Here is a 20,920-nt window from a genome sequence, read left to right on the forward strand (position 1 = left end):
TTGAATATTAGATGACCTTATTTTTGCTCCTTTTAGGCTTTAGTAGCCTATGGCTCTTTACTTTTCTTTGAACACCTTATTTTTTGAAAAATATTTCTTTTTACATTAATGCTAGAAAGGATGTTTGGGTCTTTCTGTTCATTCATCCTTAGTTTTGTGTTTTATTTATTCCTTGATATTAGTTCCTGTTCTTTTCAAATTTGAATATTAGATGACTTTATATATGCTCCTTTTAGGTTTTAGTATGGCTCTTTACTTTTCTTTGAACACCTTTTTTTTTGAAAAATATTTCTTTTTACATTACTGCTAGATAGGATATTTGGGTCATACTGTTCATTTATCCTTTGTTTTGTGTTTTGTTTATTTCTTGATATTAGTTCCTGTTCTTTTCAGATTTGAATATTAGATGACATTATTTTTGCTCCTTTTAGGCTTTAGTAGGCTATGGCTCTTTACTTTTCTTTGAACACCTTATTTTTTGAAAAATATTTCTTTTTACATTAATGCTAGAAAGGATGTTTGGGTCTTTCTGTTCATTCATCCTTAGTTTTGTGTTTTATTTATTCTTTGATATTAGTTCCTGTTCTTGTTAAATTTGAATATTAGTTGAACTTATTTTTGCTCCTTTTAGGTTTTATTATGGATCTTTACTTTTCTTTGAACACCTTATTTTTTGAAAAATATTTCTTTTTACATTAATGCTAGATAGGATATTTGGGTCATACTGTTCATTTATCCTTTGTTTTGTGTTTTGTTTATTTCTTGATATTAGTTCCTGTTCTTTTCAGATTTGAATATTAGATGACCTTATTTTTGCTCCTTTTAGGCTTTAGTAGCCTATGGCTCTTTACTTTTCTTTGAACAACTTATTTTTTGAAAAATATTTCTTTTTACATTAATGCTAGATAGGATGTTTGGGTCTTTCTGTTCATTCATCCTTAGTTTTGTGTTTTATTTATTCCTTGATATTAGTTCCTGTTCTTTTCAAATTTGAATATTAGTTGACCTTATTTTTGCTCCTTTTAGGTTTTATTATGGATCTTTACTTTTCTTTGAACACCTTATTTTTTGAAAAATATTTCTTTTTACATTAATGCTAGATAGGATATTTGGGTCATAATGTTCATTTATCCTTTGTTTTGTGTTTTGTTTATTTCTTGATATTAGTTCCTGTTCTTTTCAGATTTGAATATTAGATGACCTTATTTTTGCTCCTTTTAGGCTTTAGTAGTCTATGGCTCTTTACTTTTCTTTGAACACCTTATTTTTTGAAAAATATTTCTTTTTACATTAATGCTAGATAGGATATTTGGGTCATACTGTTCATTTATCCTTTGTTTTGTGTTTTGTTTATTTCTTGATATTAGTTCCTGTTCTTTTCAGATTTGAATATTAGATGACATTATTTTTGCTACTTTTAGGCTTTAGTAGCCTATGGCTCTTTACTTTTCTTTGAACACCTTATTTTTTGAAAAATATTTCTTTTTACATTAATGCTAGAAAGGATGTTTGGGTCTTTCTGTTCATTCATCCTTAGTTTTGTGTTTTATTTATTCCTTGATATTAGTTCCTGTTCTTTTTAAATTTGAATATTAGTTGACCTTATTTTTGCTCCTTTTAGGTTTTATTATGGCTCTTTACTTTTCTTTGAACACCTTATTTTTTGAAAAATATTTCTTTTTACATTACTGCTAGATAGGATATTTGGGTCATAATGTTCATTTATCCTTTGTTTTGTGTTTTGTTTATTTCTTGATATTAGTTCCTGTTCTTTTCAGATTTGAATATTAGATGACCTTATTTTTGCTCCTTTTAGGCTTTAGTAGCCTATGGCTCTTTACTTTTCTTTGAACACATTATTTTTTGAAAAATATTTCTTTTTACATTAATGCTAGAAAGGATCTTTGGGTCATTCTGTTCATTCATCCTTAGTTTTGTGTTTTATTTATTCCTTGATATTAGTTCCTGTTCTTTTCAAATTTGAATATTAGATGACTTTATATTTGCTCCTTTTAGGTTTTAGTATGGCTCTTTACTTTTCTTTGAACACCTTATTTTTTGAAAAATATTTCTTTTTACATTAATGCTAGAAAGGATCTTTGGGTCTTTCTGTTCATTCATCCTTAGTTTTGTGTTTTATTTATTCCTTGATATTAGTTCCTGTTCTTTTCAAATTTGAATATTAGATGACTTTATATTTGCTCCTTTTAGGTTTTAGTATGGCTCTTTACTTTTCTTTTAACACCTTTTTTTTTTAAAAATATTTCTTTTTACATTAATGCTAGAAAGGATCGTTGGGTCTTTCTGTTCATTCATCCTTAGTTTTGTGTTTTATTTATTCCTTGATATTAGTTCCTGTTCTTTTCAAATTTGAATATTATATGAGTTTATATTTTCTCATTCTATGTTTTAGTATGGCTATTTACTTTTCTTTGAACACCTTTTTTTTTAAAAATATTTCTTTTTACATTAATGCTAGAAAGGATCTTTGGGTCTTTCTGTTCATTCATTCTTAGTTTTGTGTTTTATTTATTCCTTGATATTAGTTCCTGTTCTATTCAAATTTGAATATTAGATGACTTTATATTTGCTCCTTTTAGGTTTTAGTATGGCTCTTTACTTTTCTTTGAACACCTTTTTTTGAAAAATATTTCTTTTTACATTAATGCTAGAAAGGATCTTTGGGTCTTTCTGTTCATTCATCCTTAGTTTTGTGTTTTATTTATTCCTTGATATTAGTTCCTGTTCTTTTCAAATTTGAATATTAGATGACTTTATATTTGCTCCTTTTAGGTTTTAGTATGGCTCTTTACTTTTCTTTGAACACCTTATTTTTTGAAAAATATTTCTTTTTACATTAATGCTAGAAAGGATCTTTGGGTCTTTCTGTTCATTCATCCTTAGTTTTGTGTTTTATTTATTCCTTGATATTAGTTCCTGTTCTTTTCAAATTTGAATATTAGATGACTTTATATTTGCTCCTTTTAGGTTTTAGTATGGCTCTTTACTTTTCTTTGAACACCTTATTTTTTGAAAAATATTTATTTTTACATTAATGCTAGAAAGGATCTTTGGGTCTTTCTGTTCATTCATCCTTAGTTTTGTGTTTTATTTATTCCTTGATATTAGTTCCTGTTCTTTTCAAATTTGAATATTAGATGACTTTATATTTGCTCATTTTAGGTTTTAGTATGGCTCTTTACTTTTCTTTGAACACCTTTTTTTTGAAAAATATTTCTTTTTACATTAATGCTAGAAAGGATCTTTGGGTCTTTCTGTTCATTCATTCTTAGTTTTGTGTTTTATTTATTCCTTGATATTAGTTCCTGTTCTTTTCAAATTTGAATATTAGATGACTTTATATTTGCTCCTTTTAGGTTTTAGTATGGCTCTTTACTTTTCTTTGAACACCTTATTTTTTTAAAAATATTTCTTTTTACATTAATGCTAGAAAGGATCTTTGGGTCTTTCTGTTCATTCATCCTTAGTTTTGTGTTTTATTTATTCCTTGATATTAGTTCCTGTTCTTTTCAAATTTGAATATTAGATGACTTTATATTTGCTCCTTTTAGGTTTTAGTATGGCTCTTTACTTTTCTTTGAACACCTTATTTTTGAAAAATATTTCTTTTTACATTAATGCTAGAAAGGATCTTTGGGTCTTTCTGTTCATTCATCCTTAGTTTTGTGTTTTATTTATTCCTTGATATTAGTTCCTGTTCTTTTCAAATTTGAATATTAGATGACTTTATATTTGCTCCTTTTAGGTTTTAGTATGGCTCTTTACTTTTCTTTGAACACCTTTTTTTTTGAAAAATATTTCTTTTTACATTAATGCTAGAAAGGATCTTTGGGTCTTTCTGTTCATTCATCCTTAGTTTTGTGTTTTATTTATTCCTTGATATTAGTTCCTGTTCTTTTCAAATTTGAATATTAGATGACTTTATATTTGCTCCTTTTAGGTTTTAGTATGGCTCTTTACTTTTCTTTGAACACCTTTTTTTTGAAAAATATTTATTTTTATATTAATGCTAGAAAGGATATTGGGTCTTACAGATCCTTTATCACTAAGTTTTTGCCTTCTCGTATCCTAAAATTACTGACACTAATTCTGTTAGATTTGATTTACTTGTTTAGTTTAATTGACTTATGAAATGTTATTTTTTCTCTATTTGTCTCAGTCGCTTCAGCTCCAATCTTTGCTCACCTTCCTGCATGAAAGTTCTTACCTGTTTGAACGTTTGCCTGTTTGATTTTTCTAGTAAATTCTGAAAAGCCCCTTAGAGAAAAGCTAATGCATGATTTTGAACTACCCTCACCTTTATCTGGTGGTAAAGTCACCATTGTTGGCCTAGGACACGTTGGTATGGCATGTGCAATTAGTCTTTTATCACAGGTACGTTTCTTTCTCTTCTAGCTTCATACTCTTCCTCTCTGTCTTTCAATCTTATCTATCATAACCTCACCACTTTGCTGGTGACATGACAGCAAAAACATCAATTGCTAAGGACGCAGATCCCAGCGAACCCCACAAAGGCCTTCAGGCTGACCTGGAGAGAATTGAGGCGTGAGCAGATATATGGCTAGTCAGTTTTAACGCATTGAAAACGAAAGAGCTCCTAATTTCTAAGGCGCATAATATGAGGGCACATTCTGATTTCGTCTTCAAGGGAGAAGTAATAACACGAGTTGATACAATACGCTTACTTGGAGTTAACTTATCTTCGGATCTATCATGGACTGAGCATATCAGTAAAATTAGATCCTCTTGCTTCTAGAAGCTAGGAGTTATCCTAAGATGGAAAAGTCTCCGCTCTGATGAGTATATTCTGCCACTATTAATTTCATGCACCAGACCTGTCATGGAATATGCATGTCCTCTCTTCACGGGTGCACCAAAACGCCACATCGCTCCACTCTAGCGGATTCAAAATCGAGCAGATCTTGCAGCTACCTCTGGCAACACGAAAGCTAAAACCCCACAGTTGATCCAGGAATGCTTCGATGTGGTGTCTATCTTGGTTTTCTACTAGTGAATGTATAACCCTCCATCAGAGGAGCTATCGAAGCTCGTTCCTGACAGAGTAGAGCCCTTGCGATCAACTCGCCAAAGTAAAGCTCGTCAGGTCTACCTTGAGCAGTAGGGTAACCGGATCTCATAGAGGGACAAAGAATCTCTGAATTTTGTTTGTCTCAACCCAACAAAGCGATCCCTCTTTCCAGATATTGAGATAGCCGAAATTTTAGTTCGATTAAATGACGTTAACCCGTGCCGCTCGTCACTCAAAGTTAAAAAAAATTCAAATTTTTGGCCAAAAAGTTGACATATGTAGCCATAACTCCAGAACGGTAAATAATAACAACCGGCTTAACATCTCAAAAGAAAGCCAATATTGTTAGTCAAAATTCATATTCTATGCATAATTGTTGTTATTTTAAGTCAAACGGAGTTACAACAATATTTAGCCCCGAAAACGCGACCTAATATCACAAGGAGTGCACTTAGTGAATTTTGTTATTAAGTGATAAATTTTGCTTTTTTTTGTATATTGTTTAGTTTAAAGAAGGAATATAGCAAAAACAGTAATACTGATAAGTCTAATGACGTTTTTTATTTTTAAATATAAAGTCAGGTATATAATACATACAAAACCGACGCAAAAATGATACAGACGTAGTACAATCATAAGTTGATAATTTTACATTGTTATTTAATCTATTCTAGAGCTTTTGTTAAAGTAGTTATTGAAACGTCAGGATGTTATACTTGGCATTTGCTTACAATTTGGGGAACTTTCGGCCTTTTGGCCTTTATCTTTTATCAGAAGGTTGTTAAAGTCGTTCGTTAATTTAACACCACACTCTGCTATGTCATTAACTACTTTTAATTTTTTGACAATCTTCAAACCTTCTTGGAAGCCATTGTTTTGAGGCCAGGTGTTTGGACGTTGTCTTAGGAAAGCTGCTTTTATATTAAATCGGTCAAAGAATGTAAACTTTTCTTTGGTTAGTAAGTTTACCAATCCTCCATCAACTACCTGTTTTAATTTTTCTTTCCTGACTTTTGAGTTTACAACCCTAGTGTGCTGTAATGGTTCATCGGTGCTACCCAGCAATTTATAAGCCATTCACAACTTTTGTCGTCTGTAATGGTGGGATCGAAAAAGATAATCCCACCTACTCTGCGTTCATATACCACAAAGGGTTCAAAAATTTGGTCAGGGATATTTCTGCAATGTCGTTGTCATATTCTTTATAGTCTAGCAGACTAGGCATAATACTTAAATCTTGCTTTGGTGCAACACGAACTTTTAGAGCATTGAACGATGCTTTACAATAAATTTTAACTAGAAAACAGATATGGCACGTACAGAACTTACTTCTTCTTCAGACATCTTAAATTGACGGTGATTAATGAACATTTTAAAGCAGTAAATAGCCTTTACCATCCACCTAGCGTGATGAATTGCTCCTGGAGTTCTGAAGCCCACAATATTGCCGTATAAAGATCCAATAAATACCAGAGCCAACTGTAATAGCTCCTTATAGTCATCCCTGGGGTGGCTCTCAGTTAATTTGGTTTCGATTTCAGCAGCAACATTTACAATTACTTCTGGAGTTGGCTTCTTTTGTACTAGATTGTCACTGATACCTGTGTCGTATTTTCCTTTGTCTATATTAGGCCACGCAGTGAAGAATTTCTTAAAAATGGCTGGATGAGGCCCAGTGGTTGATCCCTTTTTTGTGTCGAATACGCCTCTTAACAGAATTTACTAGATATAATGACAGCAAGTCAGGTATAACAATTCTCTCCCTTACATTTGTTTCGATATGATGTATACTCCTTTGAGTCTTCCCGTGTTGGATGCTGTAGTTTCGAAGCTCATCGCCTTTACGATGTTGAAAAGACCCCATTCATGAAGGTATTCATATACAGCTATGGCCTGCTCCTCTCTTGAGGTGTTTGTTGTTACAGGAACTCTTAGCAACTGTTCCTTTTCACCATATGAAATTGCAATAGCTGTTCGCTTCACATAATGAAGTCTCCGTGACTTTGTACTCAAGAGGGTTAAGATTTAGTGCTTCTAAAGTAGCTATTAAAACTCTCGTGGTATTTCTGTCGGATATCTAACAAAATGGACAATTTCATGTTTAAAATATCTTTAAAATCGCTTGCGAATGAAACTTTCACCCTCTTGCTTGCATATGATCCTGGATCTTCTACAGCTTCTTCAAGGACGTTCACTTCCTCCCAGGTCTAAATTTCCTGGTAGATGCTGTCTACCAGGTTTAATATTTATGCTATGTTTCCTTTTCCTTTTTACCTGTCAAACGGAACTTACTTTGGTAAACTAGTCAGGTAATCCCCATAGAATAAAAGACTAAATTTGAACAGAAGGTTCATTATGTTTGAAAATTGAATTTTGAAATACTTTTTAATAAAAAGAAATATTAATACCAACAGATTATGCAAAAACCCGTAAAATTCGTAGAATACCCCAAACTGGCTCCTAAAGGTACCAGGTCGCGTTATTGGGACTCTGTTGTAACTGTGTTTTCCGTAAAATGAAAACAATTATGTACAGAATATAAATTTTCAAGAACAACATTGACTTTATTTTGTGTCACCCTATTCAGCAGGGTACTCCCCGCCAAGAATATCTGAAAACGAGGGCCGCACGGCGATCGTTCGCCACATGGAATAGCTTGCCGGCTGAGGTAATACCAGAAAATCCTTCCCTTGGCGTGTTTAAGAGAAGCAAATACCTCAGTGTTGGAAATTGAGGTAATTTCCAGGACTAGTGGCATATCATCACGTGTGATGGAGCCACGAAGCCCGTAATGAAGCCTGTCATTTTTCTGTTCGAACCTGGAGTTACTCTTTGCCAAGAGACTGGTTAAGAATAAGGATCTATAAATTGGCATCAAAACTAAGAAATCATTAATTTCATTGTTGAAACCCAAGCATAAATTTGTGTTGTATTTTTTAAAACTCTTTTTTAACTGTTCTATTTTTTTTCTTTTGTTTTGTTGAGAGAGCAATAATAATAATAATAAATTCATTATAAGCCATAAAAAATGTCAATATGCATTGAATAATGTAAATACATCATTTGATGCCCTTTTTTTTATGTTCTTTCCAAATTTAGTAATCACTATTTGGACAATTTCCATGTTGAGCCCTTTAAGACGCTCAAAACAGCCCATTGTAACCAAAAATTTAAAGGCATGTTTCCGAAAGAACTCTAGTGAGAAAAAATTACTATTTGTAGTTGATTCGGGAATAGTAATTATCATTTTCATTAGTCTTAATTGGGTCCCGACCGATATGTATTTTTGGAGTCCGATACCGATATACTGGTATCGTACCGATATAATTTGCCGATAAATTCTCCTTCGGAAAAAAAATGAAAGTTTAAACTCCCCATTCTCTGCCCATTCATCTGCCATATTGATGTTTTTACTGTTTTGTCATCAGCAAAGTGGTGTAGTTATGATAGATAAGATTTATGAATTACATCAATAAACACTTATAACCGCTGTTACGTTTGCACACGATTGTCCCTTCTAGAGAGAGAGGGAGAGAGAGAGAGACTCCCCATTCATATTCACATGATTATACCTGGTCTATTACACACCAAAGAATAGCTTCAATAATTCACTGTGGATTCCAAGAATTGTTTGATTTTTGTTGCCTTTTCTGATCAGCAGCTTCTGATCACATAAATGGAATGGCGGATATTTACGGAAGTGACAAATAAGAAAAAAAAATTTGGTCAAAGAAGCGGGTTTAGTTACATAAAGACAAATATGTGAAAATCTGATTGAAAGAAGCGTACGATATTTATTGAAATTGATTGTTCAAAGCCCAGATTTCAATAGCGGGACTTTTAATTTTAATCACTCACATATTAATATGAAAACTTTACTTTATGTTCATATGATATGTTCTCTTACTATCGAATTCATGTTAGGCACACTGGATACAGGGGGTCCAGCTAGAGTTATAAGTTTGGAGACGGGATTTAAAGAACGTGTTGAAAAGATTGTCCAGTATGCCGACAAGTGCAGACACATTAGCTAAATTTTCAAGGTAAATAGGTAGATTTTCCAAAGTGTTGACACAAGGCGGTATCTTGGATCTTTCACTTGCTCAAGTGAACATTCATTGAACAGAAATACATGGTTTTATGTGTTGTTTTTAGTTGTTTTGGTAGAAGATGCACGTTCTTGAAGTTACCACACATTTCGAACATTGCTGCACAAGGTGTGTATTGACAATTAGTGACAACAAATATACTTTGACTTCATTAGACTCACCTCTGCTGCTCTTTCCACCATGGTCAGACTTAGCTGGTGGCTCCCTCCCCAAAGACTGGACAAGAAAAAAAAACTGGTGCCCTCTTCTGGACAAGTTGCGTATAAAAAAGTGTACATATATATATTTATTTATTTATTTATTTATTAATATCAAGATACGGTAAGCTTTAACAAGTTTGTTGCACAAAACAATTATTAAAAAGTCAATAACAATGTCAATGACATAACAAAAACATACAGTAACTGAAAAACATTGGAAAAACAATATTACTGAAACATACAATAACATACCAACTTAACTGAAACATATCTGTTAATAATTGAAACCTACCAAAAAGTAAGCTTACAAAATAATTGTTACACTGTCGCAAATCAGGTTATACAAAAGTAAAAATAATTTCAAAATGGATTGTGATAGGACCTAGTATAGAAATATCTAGAGGCTAAACTATATTCGAAAAACTGGACCGATGTCCTTGCAAGTATTTCCGATGGAAGAGAGTTCGAAGTCTTCCACACTCGGCTAGTAAAAGAGTTTTGGCCTAATCTTTTCTGTGAACATGGTGGGTAAATTTTGTGATGGTGTTGACGGCTACTACTGTATTCTGTAAAACTGAAAAAGTGAGTTGGGGTGATATTATCAATATTCCTAACAATGCGGAATGTTTTTATTACGTCGGCTCTATTACGTCTGAACTGGAGAGAAGGCCACTGTATTCTTTGCATTCTCTGGTGGTAAGGTAGATGACTCAGGTATGGTATGAGTTTGGTGGCCCTACGTTGAACTCTCTCAACCCTCTCTCTATATCTCTTATTAAGGGGATATATCTCTTATTAAGGGGATATATATATATATATATATATATATATATATATATATATATATATATATATATATATATATATATATATATATATATATATATATATATATATATATATAATCTTCGTCAGGGGCGTCCTGAGGCTCATTTTATTAGGAGGAAGGGGGCGATCTTCCTAAATTTTACCTAATCGCTACCTCATTTATGCCGAATTTTCCGCGGAAATTAATAATTTTGCTACATTCCTGCCGATTTTGCAAAATTTATGCCGGAATTTTCGCCTTCGGGGAAAATTTTACCGAATGTCAAAAAAGTTGGAGGGGGGCAACCCTCACCGAAGCCCCCCCCCTCGGGACGCCCCTGGTCTTAGTAGTAAAATGCTATTTGGGAAAATTTCTCAAAAGAGCCTGAAATCCCTTGCACCATTGGAAAAACCGTTTGCTGAAAATCTCAAATAGGGAACGTACGGTCCCACCTTGAACAACAAGGAAAATCACATTTTTGCATGGGCTCCACTTATTCCTCTTTTTTGGTTAACAGGCCAGTTAAACATCGTAGCAGTTAAACAAGCTAATTTTTATATCTAATTAGTTTTTAACTAATTTTTTAATTTACATCATAGTCTAAAAACTTTAGACAGGGTAATAAGTTGGCATTTGAGGCCCCATTAAAGAGTCAAAATGGAATCTACCCCAGAAGCGATTATTGAGTTTCAAAAGAACATAAAAAAGGTATAAAATGATGCATAGAGTTTCTTGTTAGCTAAATTATGTGAATATGTAAATATTTACCTGTAATTGACTACCCAATACAAATCTAGAAGTACAATGATGACGAAGTAGGAAAGAAAGAAAAAGAAATGGACACGATTATAACGAATTTGAATACGGAAAGAATTAAAACACACGGAAGAAAATAAAAAGAAAAGAAAGAAAACAACGAAAGAAGATAAAAGAACAGAATTAAAATACCAGGAAGAACTAACCTAAAGGAAACGAAATAGCCAACAGCGAACAGTTTCAAAGATGCTGTCATTTTTTTCTTAACCAAATTGGTAACTCCGTATCATTAAGATAAGGAATTATTGCCAGACCAAGTGGGTGCCCGAAACGAATGTTTTATGTACTTGTAAAAACATTTCGAATTTCTTAATGTCAGTTGGGGCTTTCTCTCTCTCTCTCTCCCATTCTGCACACTACCTAGGGTACGGTCATCAAACTCAAGCAAACGCAACTTGTAGATCGTACGCTTTCTCGAAGTAATCGCAAGCCATAATTTAAGTCACGGCACCTAGCCACAACAAGCAAAATTTTGGAATAGCTTGAATGAAGACTAATTTGAATTTGGGGAATAATGCCCTTGAATTCTAGAATATTCTGTAGACAAGTGTAAAGGGACTGTTTTTCATGTTTCAAATTTAATTAAGCGTACATTATTAGAAAGTTTGAATTTTGATTTTTTTTTTCGACTAAACGTAGCAGATTTTTATTTCTAAAGTCTAGGAAAGGACAGTTCCTAAGAATTTTCTAGCATAAATGGTAGGAGAATTATAAAATCAGCTCCAACGGGAGTATCATTGAGAGCTTTGGGAGCTCCTTATGGTGCAACTCTCTTTGACTGAAAACCTTGGTGGCATAATTTTACCGCCTTTTCAATCAAATGTCAATGTTAATCCACAGATTCTAAATAACTGTCGATGGTGGCTAATTCTCTGGGTGAATCTGCTAATGGACCCTTTATCTTTGACACGGTCAGCTGACACTAGGATTGGCAGAATTATTATAAGGCGTAAAATCCCCTTAAGAAACCCAGGACAGATTGCTAAGCAATCAAGGAGGCACACTTGTGCCTCTATAAAGAGGCGACCCACCACAATGTTAAGCGATTTCAGGTCCTAGAGGTCGCAGAGAGACGGCGGTAATCGTATTTTGTAGCCCAAGCTCAAACTAAGAAACTTGCAAAATTTCATCCTCCTCCGACTTTATCTTCATGGGGTAAACTGGGCCGGAAGTTTGGGCCCTCCAACCACAGCCCCCCTTTAACGTTGTCTGATTGGACTGAAATTTAATGGGTGGCCTTTTCTAGGGCCCAGGAGCCTATCCTCGAAATTTCAGCTCAATCCGATCACTCCTTCCCTGTTTTCAAAAAACCAAATATAGCCACTTAAAATTCACCATCATTTCTTTTTTTTTCTTAGCCACGCCTACAGGCCACAGTTGGCAACGGATCCGGTTGAATGAGGACTCATTCGAAGCAGAATTCGACCTGTTAGGGCCTTTTGATATTTTCAGACCGAAAAAATTATCCCCCGAATTTACATTTACGAAAAACCTTAGTTTTTTTCAAATAATACACAAAAACAGGTTAGACATGCTTTTTTATGAAAATATCTGCGCGTCAATTTTCATAAAAAAGCATGTCTAACCTTTTTATTTTTATTATTTCAAAAAAACTACGTTTTCTAAAGAGTTATTATTTGAAAAAAACTACGTTTTCTAAAGAGTTAAAGAGGCTGAGTTACAAGGTCGAACCTTAAAACGTACAGGGATTAGGAGGCACAGTTGGGGGGCTGTTAAAGAGGCTGAGTCACAAGCTTGAACCTTAAAACGTACAGGGATTAGGAGGCACCCTGTACGACGTGATTTGAGTATTCAGGAATTAAAAGCCTTAACACAAGAATGTTCAAGAGCGGGGGGTTTGGGGGGCGGCAGCCCCCAACTTTAACTCCTGACACGATCAGCTAACAGTTAGTCAAGCAATAATAAGTAATAAACTGTACAAAAACGTGCAGAAATTATTTGAAAAAAACTACGTTTTCTAAAGAGTTAAAGAGGCTGAGTTACAAGGTCGAACCTTAAAACGTACAGGGATTAGGAGGCACAGTTGGGGGGCTACCGCCCCCAAACCCCCGCTTTTGCAGCCTTTAAATATAAAAAAATTTCTTTAAACTGAAAGTAAGGAGCGACATTAAAACTTAAAACGAACAGAAATTATTCCGTATATGAAAGAGGCTGTGCCTTCCTCAACGCCTCGCTCTTTACGCTAAAGTTTTTATTGTTTAAAAAAAGAGTTGTGAGAAAGTCAAACTTTAGCGTAAAGAGCGAGATTCTAAATAGCTGTTGATCGTGGCTAATTCTCCGGGTGAATCTGCTAATGGACCCTTTATTCTTGAGACGGTCAGCTGACACTAGGATTGGCAGAATTATTACAAGGCGTAAAATCCCCTTTAGAAACCCAGGACAGATTGCTAAGTAATCTAATGAAGAGGTGAAAGAAAGAACGGAAATTAAGTGTTTTTCATTTGGCGGGGGGGGGGGAGAATATTTGTATTTATTTTTTCTTGTGTATTTATGAATCCTGTATTGTGTACCCTCGCTTGGATTGTAATAAATTGTGATTGTAATTACTGGAAATAGAACAATCCAGGCCGTAATTTACCTCAGCACCATGTTGCAGAGTATTTCTTAGAGTTCTTAAAATTATTCTGGTAATTTGCTTAAATCCTTCCCACTCTCGCCCCTCTCTCTTTCCCCCTTTCTCTTTCTTCTCTCTTTTATATATTTACTGTTCTTCATCAGTTTGTGTTTTAATGGTATGTGTATCTTTTCCCTCCTTTGCAGACTAAGAAGCATTTGTGCGGAATAGTACATTAGGGATTGCACATTTGTTGCACGTTGTTTGATTTATCTTGTTTTTTGTTGGAATATATCTTATATTGATCTCTTCCTCATAATCATCATGGGCTACGTAACTCATATGAATTTATATATGAAAACGACCATGAACCACCACGTTTATATAACAGTTGCAATAATCAGTATAATAATAATCAATATAAAATAATCAGTATCTTTTTCCTAGATTTTGAAATTAATATATAACGCAGATACAACTTCTTTTCTTTGCTGATTTAAAGTACATGATTAGAGTTAATTGAAGTAGCAAATTAAAATTGGTCATATACTAGTGTGAATAGAATCGAGTGGCAACACTGACCGATGTAGGATATATAATACTACTACTACTACTACTAACAAATCACTGCAGCACCAAGCCGCCTGAGGCCAACACAGCTACGCACGCTCCTCCTCCATCCCAATCTATTCAAAGTCTCCCTTTTTACACCCGCCCACGAATTTCCCATTTCCTTTAAATCTTTCTTTATGACGTCTTCCCACGCCAGAGGGGACGACCTGCTTTCCGTTTAGCCCTAGACGGTTGGTCGAAAAGAAAAATTTTCGGAAATCTGTCATCCTTCACCCGCACAACGTGCCCTAGCCACCTCAACCTTTCTTTCATTATAGCCCTAGAGAGCGGTATTGAATAACATTTTTCATATAGCCTATTGTTTGAAATACAGTCAGTCAGCCGGGTACCCAGAACAATCCTTAAGCAATTTCTCTGGAAAACATCTAGCAAAACTTCATCTGCTTTTTGAAGCGTCCATGCTTCAGAGCCATATTTTACCACTGTCATCACTGTAGCTTCTAATATTCTAATCTTCGTTCGCAGACTTATTGTCCTATTCTTCCAAACTTTTTTAACTGTGAAAAACCACAATGAGCCTTGGGTATTCTACTTTTAACATCTTCACTGCTCCCACCATCTTTACTAATAATACTACCAAGGTAAGTGAATTTGTCCACTCGATCAATCTTTTCACCTCCCAACGTCACCTCCTAATCTTCATTTATTCTTATCCTTAGCGACTAAGTCTTCTTAACACTAATTTTCAAACGTTTTCTAGCACCCTGAACTCGCAAAACCTCTAAAACGTCATTCATTTTGCTCATATGTTCATCTAGGATGCTTAAATCATCAGCATAATCTAAGTCCAGGAGACTTTTTCCTCCCCATTTGATTCCGTGGTCTCCCATTGCTTTTCCTGTGCTCCTTAAGACAAAGTTCATCAAAATAATCCACATAACGGGGGGTTCAACACAACTCTACTTCACTCCCGATTTGATGCAAAGCCAGCTGCTAACTTCATTTCCTACTTTACCGTAGCAGTTATTCTTGTTTAAAGCACTAATCACTTTAATGTATTTGTCTGGTATACCATACAAGGATAAAACCTTTCCTAAAGCTCTTCTGTCAACAGAATCGAACGCTTGCTCATAATCTATAAAATTGAGGACCACAAGGCGTTTGAAAACTCAGGCACTTCTCAAGTATTAGCCTAAGAGTGAAAATTTGGTCGATATATCCTCTACCTTTTCTAAAACCGCACTGTTCTTCTCTTAAAACTTTGTCTACGGCATCTCTCAGTCTAAAAAGTATCATATTACTTGTAATTTACTACCTACAGAGACCAGACTAATGCCTCGATAATTACCACACTCACTTTTATCACCTTTCTTATAAAGTGGCTTAATTAAGGTTTTCCTAAAATCGTTAGGTACTTCCCCTATTTCAAAAATCATGTCCATAATTTTCAGTAACTTATTTCTAACCTCAGAGCCACCATATTTAAGAAACTCGTTTACCACCCTATCAGCACCTGGAGCCTTATTATTTTTTAATCGCTTTAGTACTGTTGCTAATTCCTCCTCATAAAACAAATCTTCCTTCACATCCAACGTATCACAAACTTTTTCATTTTCCTCTATATCTTTTCCTGCAACTCTATCTCGGTTAAGCAAATTCTCAAAACGTTCGGCCCATCTCTCTTTAGTTTTTTTCTTCCTTATCGCTAATTGCGGTCACATACCTATCTTTAACTGGGCCAAGTCCGGATTGACTACTCCCTCTCAAATTAGTAACATGCCAGTACTATATTTTACTATTATACCGTCTAGCTGCATCTTCAAGATCCTTGGCAGTTTTATCCATGGCCTCCACTTCTCACCTCCTTAGTTCATATTTTAATGCTTTCTCCACTTTCTTTACATTCCTCTCGTTTTGATATAATCTGTTTCTGAGATAGTTCTTGTACAATTCCCTTCTCTTTTCTATTGGATATGAGGCTTTTTCACTAGTATTCTTAGCTGCAGTTTTAGCTTTCTTCCCTAATACACCTGTAGCAACTTCACAAATTATTTTTTTAAAATTATTCAAACCATCTTCCACATTATCAAATTTTGAACTCTCAAGTTAAGTATTCAACTGTTCCTGGAAAGTTTCTCTCAAATTCTTATCCTGGAGTCTACCAACATCATAACTTCCCGGGAGGTAGTTACCCTTCCGATATTTCAGCTTTAAATTAAGATGGTGATCTTTACTTTTAACGTAAATAACGGCACTTCTATATAGCCTAGTATCTTGTATTGATCCTGCTAGTTTTTGGTTTGCAATAACATAATCAATAAGGTTTGCTGTCTTACAATCACATGAATACCATGTTAACTTATGAGCCATTTTATGACCAAATACCTTGTTGGTTATTACTAGATTGTTTTACCTGCAAAATCGCAAAAGTCTGTATCCATTATTGTTTTTTTTCCTACACCAAATTTACCTAGGCTAGGATACCATCTATCCCTATTTCTACCGACCTGAGCGTTAAAATCTCCCAGTAAAAACATCATATTTCTACCGGGGACCCTGTCTATTTGCTCCTGTAACTGTAAGTAAAATTCATCTGAGTCACTAGTATCTCCTTCAGGTAGTTCCATATGGGCATGTACTACTGTAACTTATATCCTGAGCTTTCTAATCATAAAGTAAGCAATTAGTGTTCTATTATTAATAATTTCCCCGCTTAAACAAGACATAGCAGCTTCCTTATTCATCATCAGCCCTACTCCCTGTCTATGTAACCCATCCTTCCTGCCTGAGTAAACAAATTCTATATCACCTAATTTCATGCTTCCTACCCCTGAGATATGAGTTGCTGAAACTCCTAATAAATTCAGTTCGAAACGTCTGAATTCGTTAGTCAAAATGTCGATACGATAGTCATTTTTTACCATCATCGTTCCAATTTTCATGTTCTTTAAATCATTGAAATTATTTTCGCCTCAGGAAAAGCAATGATCCCGGATACCAGTGTAGGACGGGGGTCACATATCTTCTCAAGTCTACACCGAAGTGCTTAAGCCGGCTTATAACCGGACAGCAAGAAGCCCCTGGGACCTCCATGAATGGAGGCTTTGTGCAATCCTGGGCCCATCTTGGTCACAACATGGTTTTCAGCACTTGGCGATGCTCTTCTTTAAAGAAGAGTCGAAATCCTGCACAGACAATCTCAAGTCTATTGCCTCCCAATCGTTTATTCAAGCCCAAAAATATTGTGATTCTACGGGGAGGCTTCCTTTAGTAGATAAATTAGCTAGGAAGAGGTTTTCCAGCCCGAAGACGCCCGTCAAAACATACTAAGCCCAGAAAAATTGTCCATTAGTCAGAATCCCGTGCGAATGCTGTGTCGTTTACTATATATACAATATACAATACATATACAGTAGTATTGATTAAATTCTAGTATCGCACCACGTTGTCGGCTTTTTTCTAATGCTGCCTCTTTTCTTGTTATATTTCTCTTAACTGATGAAAAACTTCGACTTTATTTTCTTAGGTTTCTGACTTCTCAGAAACTCAGGGTCAGAATATTACATGATTGTATGATATAGTATCATATAACTTTGTAGACTTTTTTCTAAGAGTGCCTCTTTTCTTAACTGTTGTCACAGGCTAATTAAATTTACTATTATTTTTTTTAACGATAGAACAATTTTTTAAATTCAACTCTCCTGGATGAAAAATATTAAAATTCACTTTCTTAGTTTTCTGACTTCTCAAGAAATCTGGGTCAGAAAATATTACATGATAGTATGATCATACAACGTTGTAGACTTTTTCTATCAGTGCCTCTTTTCTTAACTGTTGTCACACGCTAATTAAATTTACTACTATTTTTTTTAACGATAGAACAATTTTTTAAACTCAACTTTCTTGGATGAGAAATATTAAAATTCACTTTCTTAGTTTTCTGACTTCTCAAGAAATCGGGTTCAGAAAATATTACAAGATAGTATGATCATACAACGTTGTAGACTTTTTTTTATCAGTGCCTCTTTTCTTAACTGTTGTCACACGCTAATTAAATTTACTACTATTTTTTTTAACGATAGAACAATTTTTTAAACTCAACTTTCCTGGATGAGAAATATTAAAATTCACTTTATTAGTTTTCTGACTTCTCAAGAAATCGAGTTCAGAAAATATTACATGATATTATGATCATACAACGTTGTAGAATTTTCTATTAGTGCCCCTTTTCTTAACTGTTGTCACACGCTAATTAAATTTATTATTAATTTTTTTTTAACGATAGAACAATCTTCTAAACTAAGAAATCGGGATCAGAACATATTACATGTCAATATGATCTATATTATCTAAGTATTATATGTGTATTATGAAAATGTAATCACCGAATTGATATAAGCTCAGTCTACTGATGCGTATTGAGGTATAAAGGTCTGCTGAAAGCATTATGGACTTCGTTTTAGTCAACTAGGAAAATCATTAAGGTCTCGGGTGAAAATTTTCTCTCCATGGACGGTGCCATTCTGAAAGTGACCTGAAGTTCCGGTAAACTGTAATGAAATAAAATTAATTAAAATACACATGCTTTAGACATTATCACATCATTAAATAATGAAATATATTATCAAAAAATTATTAAAACAAACATACATATTATTCATAAGTCATGATATACTCATAAGTTTTGATATGATTTTGTCTTCCTTCCTCTCCCCTTCTCTCTCTTCCTCTCTCTCTCTCTCTCTCTCTCTCTCTCTCTCTCTCTCTCTCTCTCTCTCTCTCTCTCTCTCTCTCTCTCTCTCTCTCTCTCTCTCTCTCTCTCTCTCTCTCTCTCTCTCTCTCTCTCTCTCTCTCTCTCTCTCTCTCTCTCTCTCTCTCTCTCTCTCTCTCTCTCTCTCTCTCTCTCTCTCTCTCTCTCTCTCTCTCTCTCTCTCTCTCTCTCTCTCTCTCTCTCTCTCTCTCTCTCTCTCTCTCTCTCTCTCTCTCTCTCTCTCTCTCTCTCTCTCTCTCTCTCTCTCTCTCTCTCTCTCTCTCTCTCTCTCTCTCTCTCTCTCTCTCTCTCTCTCTCTCTCTCTCTCTCTCTCTCTCTCTCTCTCTCTCTCTCTCTCTCTCTCTCTCTCTCTCTCTCTCTCTCAGTCTCTCATCCCTCTATTTGTGCGGGAGCCACAAAAGAAGTTTAAAATCTTAGAGAATCAGACAGAATTTAAGAGCCACGCTGTATTTATCTCACAAACAGTTTTCTTTGTAACATTCTTCTTTTAAAAGATCATTTGTATGCTAAAGATATTTTTGTAAAACATTGTTAGTGAGCCATTCCTCGTTGATCGTAACTCCCATAGTAAATATACTATCGGGGTAGTATATTTACTACCCAGGCCCCCCTCTCTCTTTTTTCTTTTCTTTCTTTCTTTCTCTTTTCCTCAAAGACTATTTGTAGGCTAAGACTATTTTCTCAGAACATTGTTAGTGAGCTGGTCCTCGTTGATCGTAACTCCCATAGTAAATATACTATCGGGGTAGTATATTTACTACCCAGGCCCCCCTCTCTCTTTTTTCTTTTCTTTCTTTCTTTCTCTTTTCCTCAAAGACTATTTGTAAGCTAAGACTATTTTCTCAGAACATTGTTAGTGAGCTGGTCCTCGTTGATCGTAACTCTGATAAACTCCGAGGAGAAACACTGGATCTTCAGCATGGATTGGCCTTCGTAAGAAATGCACAAGTTTACGGAGATACTCAATACTCTGCCACAGCTGGTTCAAAGTTGTGCATTGTTACTGCTGGTGTGCCACAAGGACCTGGAGATTCACGCACTAGCTTGGCACCAAAGAATTTAGAAATCTTCAAGGAGATAATTCCCAGATTAGTCAAGTATAGCCCAGAAACAATTCTTCTTATAGTTACAAATCCTGGTTAGTAGTTAACATTGTAATTAATTTTGTTTGTTCTGTAGATGTCATTCTATTTTCTAATTATCCATTATTGTAAATAATTTCTTAAAACACAGTGTTTTTCCATTTACGAAAAATCAAGATAGAAAAAAGGGTTTAATTTAAATAAAGCAGTGTAACAAAAAAAAAAAAAAAAGAAGCAAAACATCAATTAATAGAAACAATTCGAATGTTTCGGCTCCACGTCCAGGAGCCTTTCTCAATGGAAAGAAAAAACTTTAAAGAAGAAGAAACAGATTTTTAAAATAAAACTGTCTAAAAAAACGACAAACTAAATATACGGGAGAAAGAAAGAGAAGAAAAAACAACAAAAAAACAAAAACAAAATACAACTCACATTCTAATGACCTCTAGAATTGCCGTTACTCACTGAACAAGACAAAACGAACATATAAAAAAGGTAATTCTCCTCTTTAAAATCACATAAAAGCACAAAAGGTAATTCTCCTCTTTAAAATCACATAAAAGCACAAAAGGTAATTCTCCTCTTTAAAATCACATAAAAGCACAAAAGGTAATTCTCCTCTTTAAAATCACATAAAAGCACAAAATGTAATTCTCCTCTTTAAAATCAGTGGATAAATGGGATCTATTGAAAATGAAGACTATACTTATTTGAAAAAAAGGTCATAAAAGATCAGGTCATCACCCCTGATTAAATTTACCAGGTTAATAACATTTATGCTATATATGGCAGCAGGTGAAAGAAATTTTTAAATTATAAATTAAATTGATTTTTTTATTTGCTAGTTTAGCTGCAGTCCGTTGACTCTTTCCAGCTTTGACCTCATCCTGATTTTCGTTTGCAGGATTTTCAAGGGTTCAGGAACTATTTCGCTCA

The 20,920-nt window shown here is 34.4% G+C and overlaps 1 protein-coding gene across 1 annotated transcript in view; it reads left to right on the forward strand.

Moving 5' to 3' along the window:
• The window catches only part of LOC148944903 (L-lactate dehydrogenase-like), a 54,734-nt gene that overhangs the window by 13,691 nt on the left and 20,123 nt on the right, over positions 1–20,920 (forward strand). Inside the window, exons 3-4 of the mRNA XM_089099362.1 lie at positions 4,262–4,395; positions 19,749–20,040. Of these exons, the coding sequence (XP_088955488.1) occupies positions 4,262–4,395; positions 19,749–20,040 (426 nt within the window). The remainder of the gene's footprint in view (positions 1–4,261; positions 4,396–19,748; positions 20,041–20,920) is intronic.

The sequence above is a fragment of the Artemia sp. Qi Xiang Cuo genome, chromosome 13, assembly GCF_049724085.1.
Source record: "Artemia sp. Qi Xiang Cuo chromosome 13, ASM4972408v1, whole genome shotgun sequence".
Lineage (NCBI taxonomy): Eukaryota > Metazoa > Arthropoda > Branchiopoda > Anostraca > Artemiidae > Artemia > Artemia sp. Qi Xiang Cuo.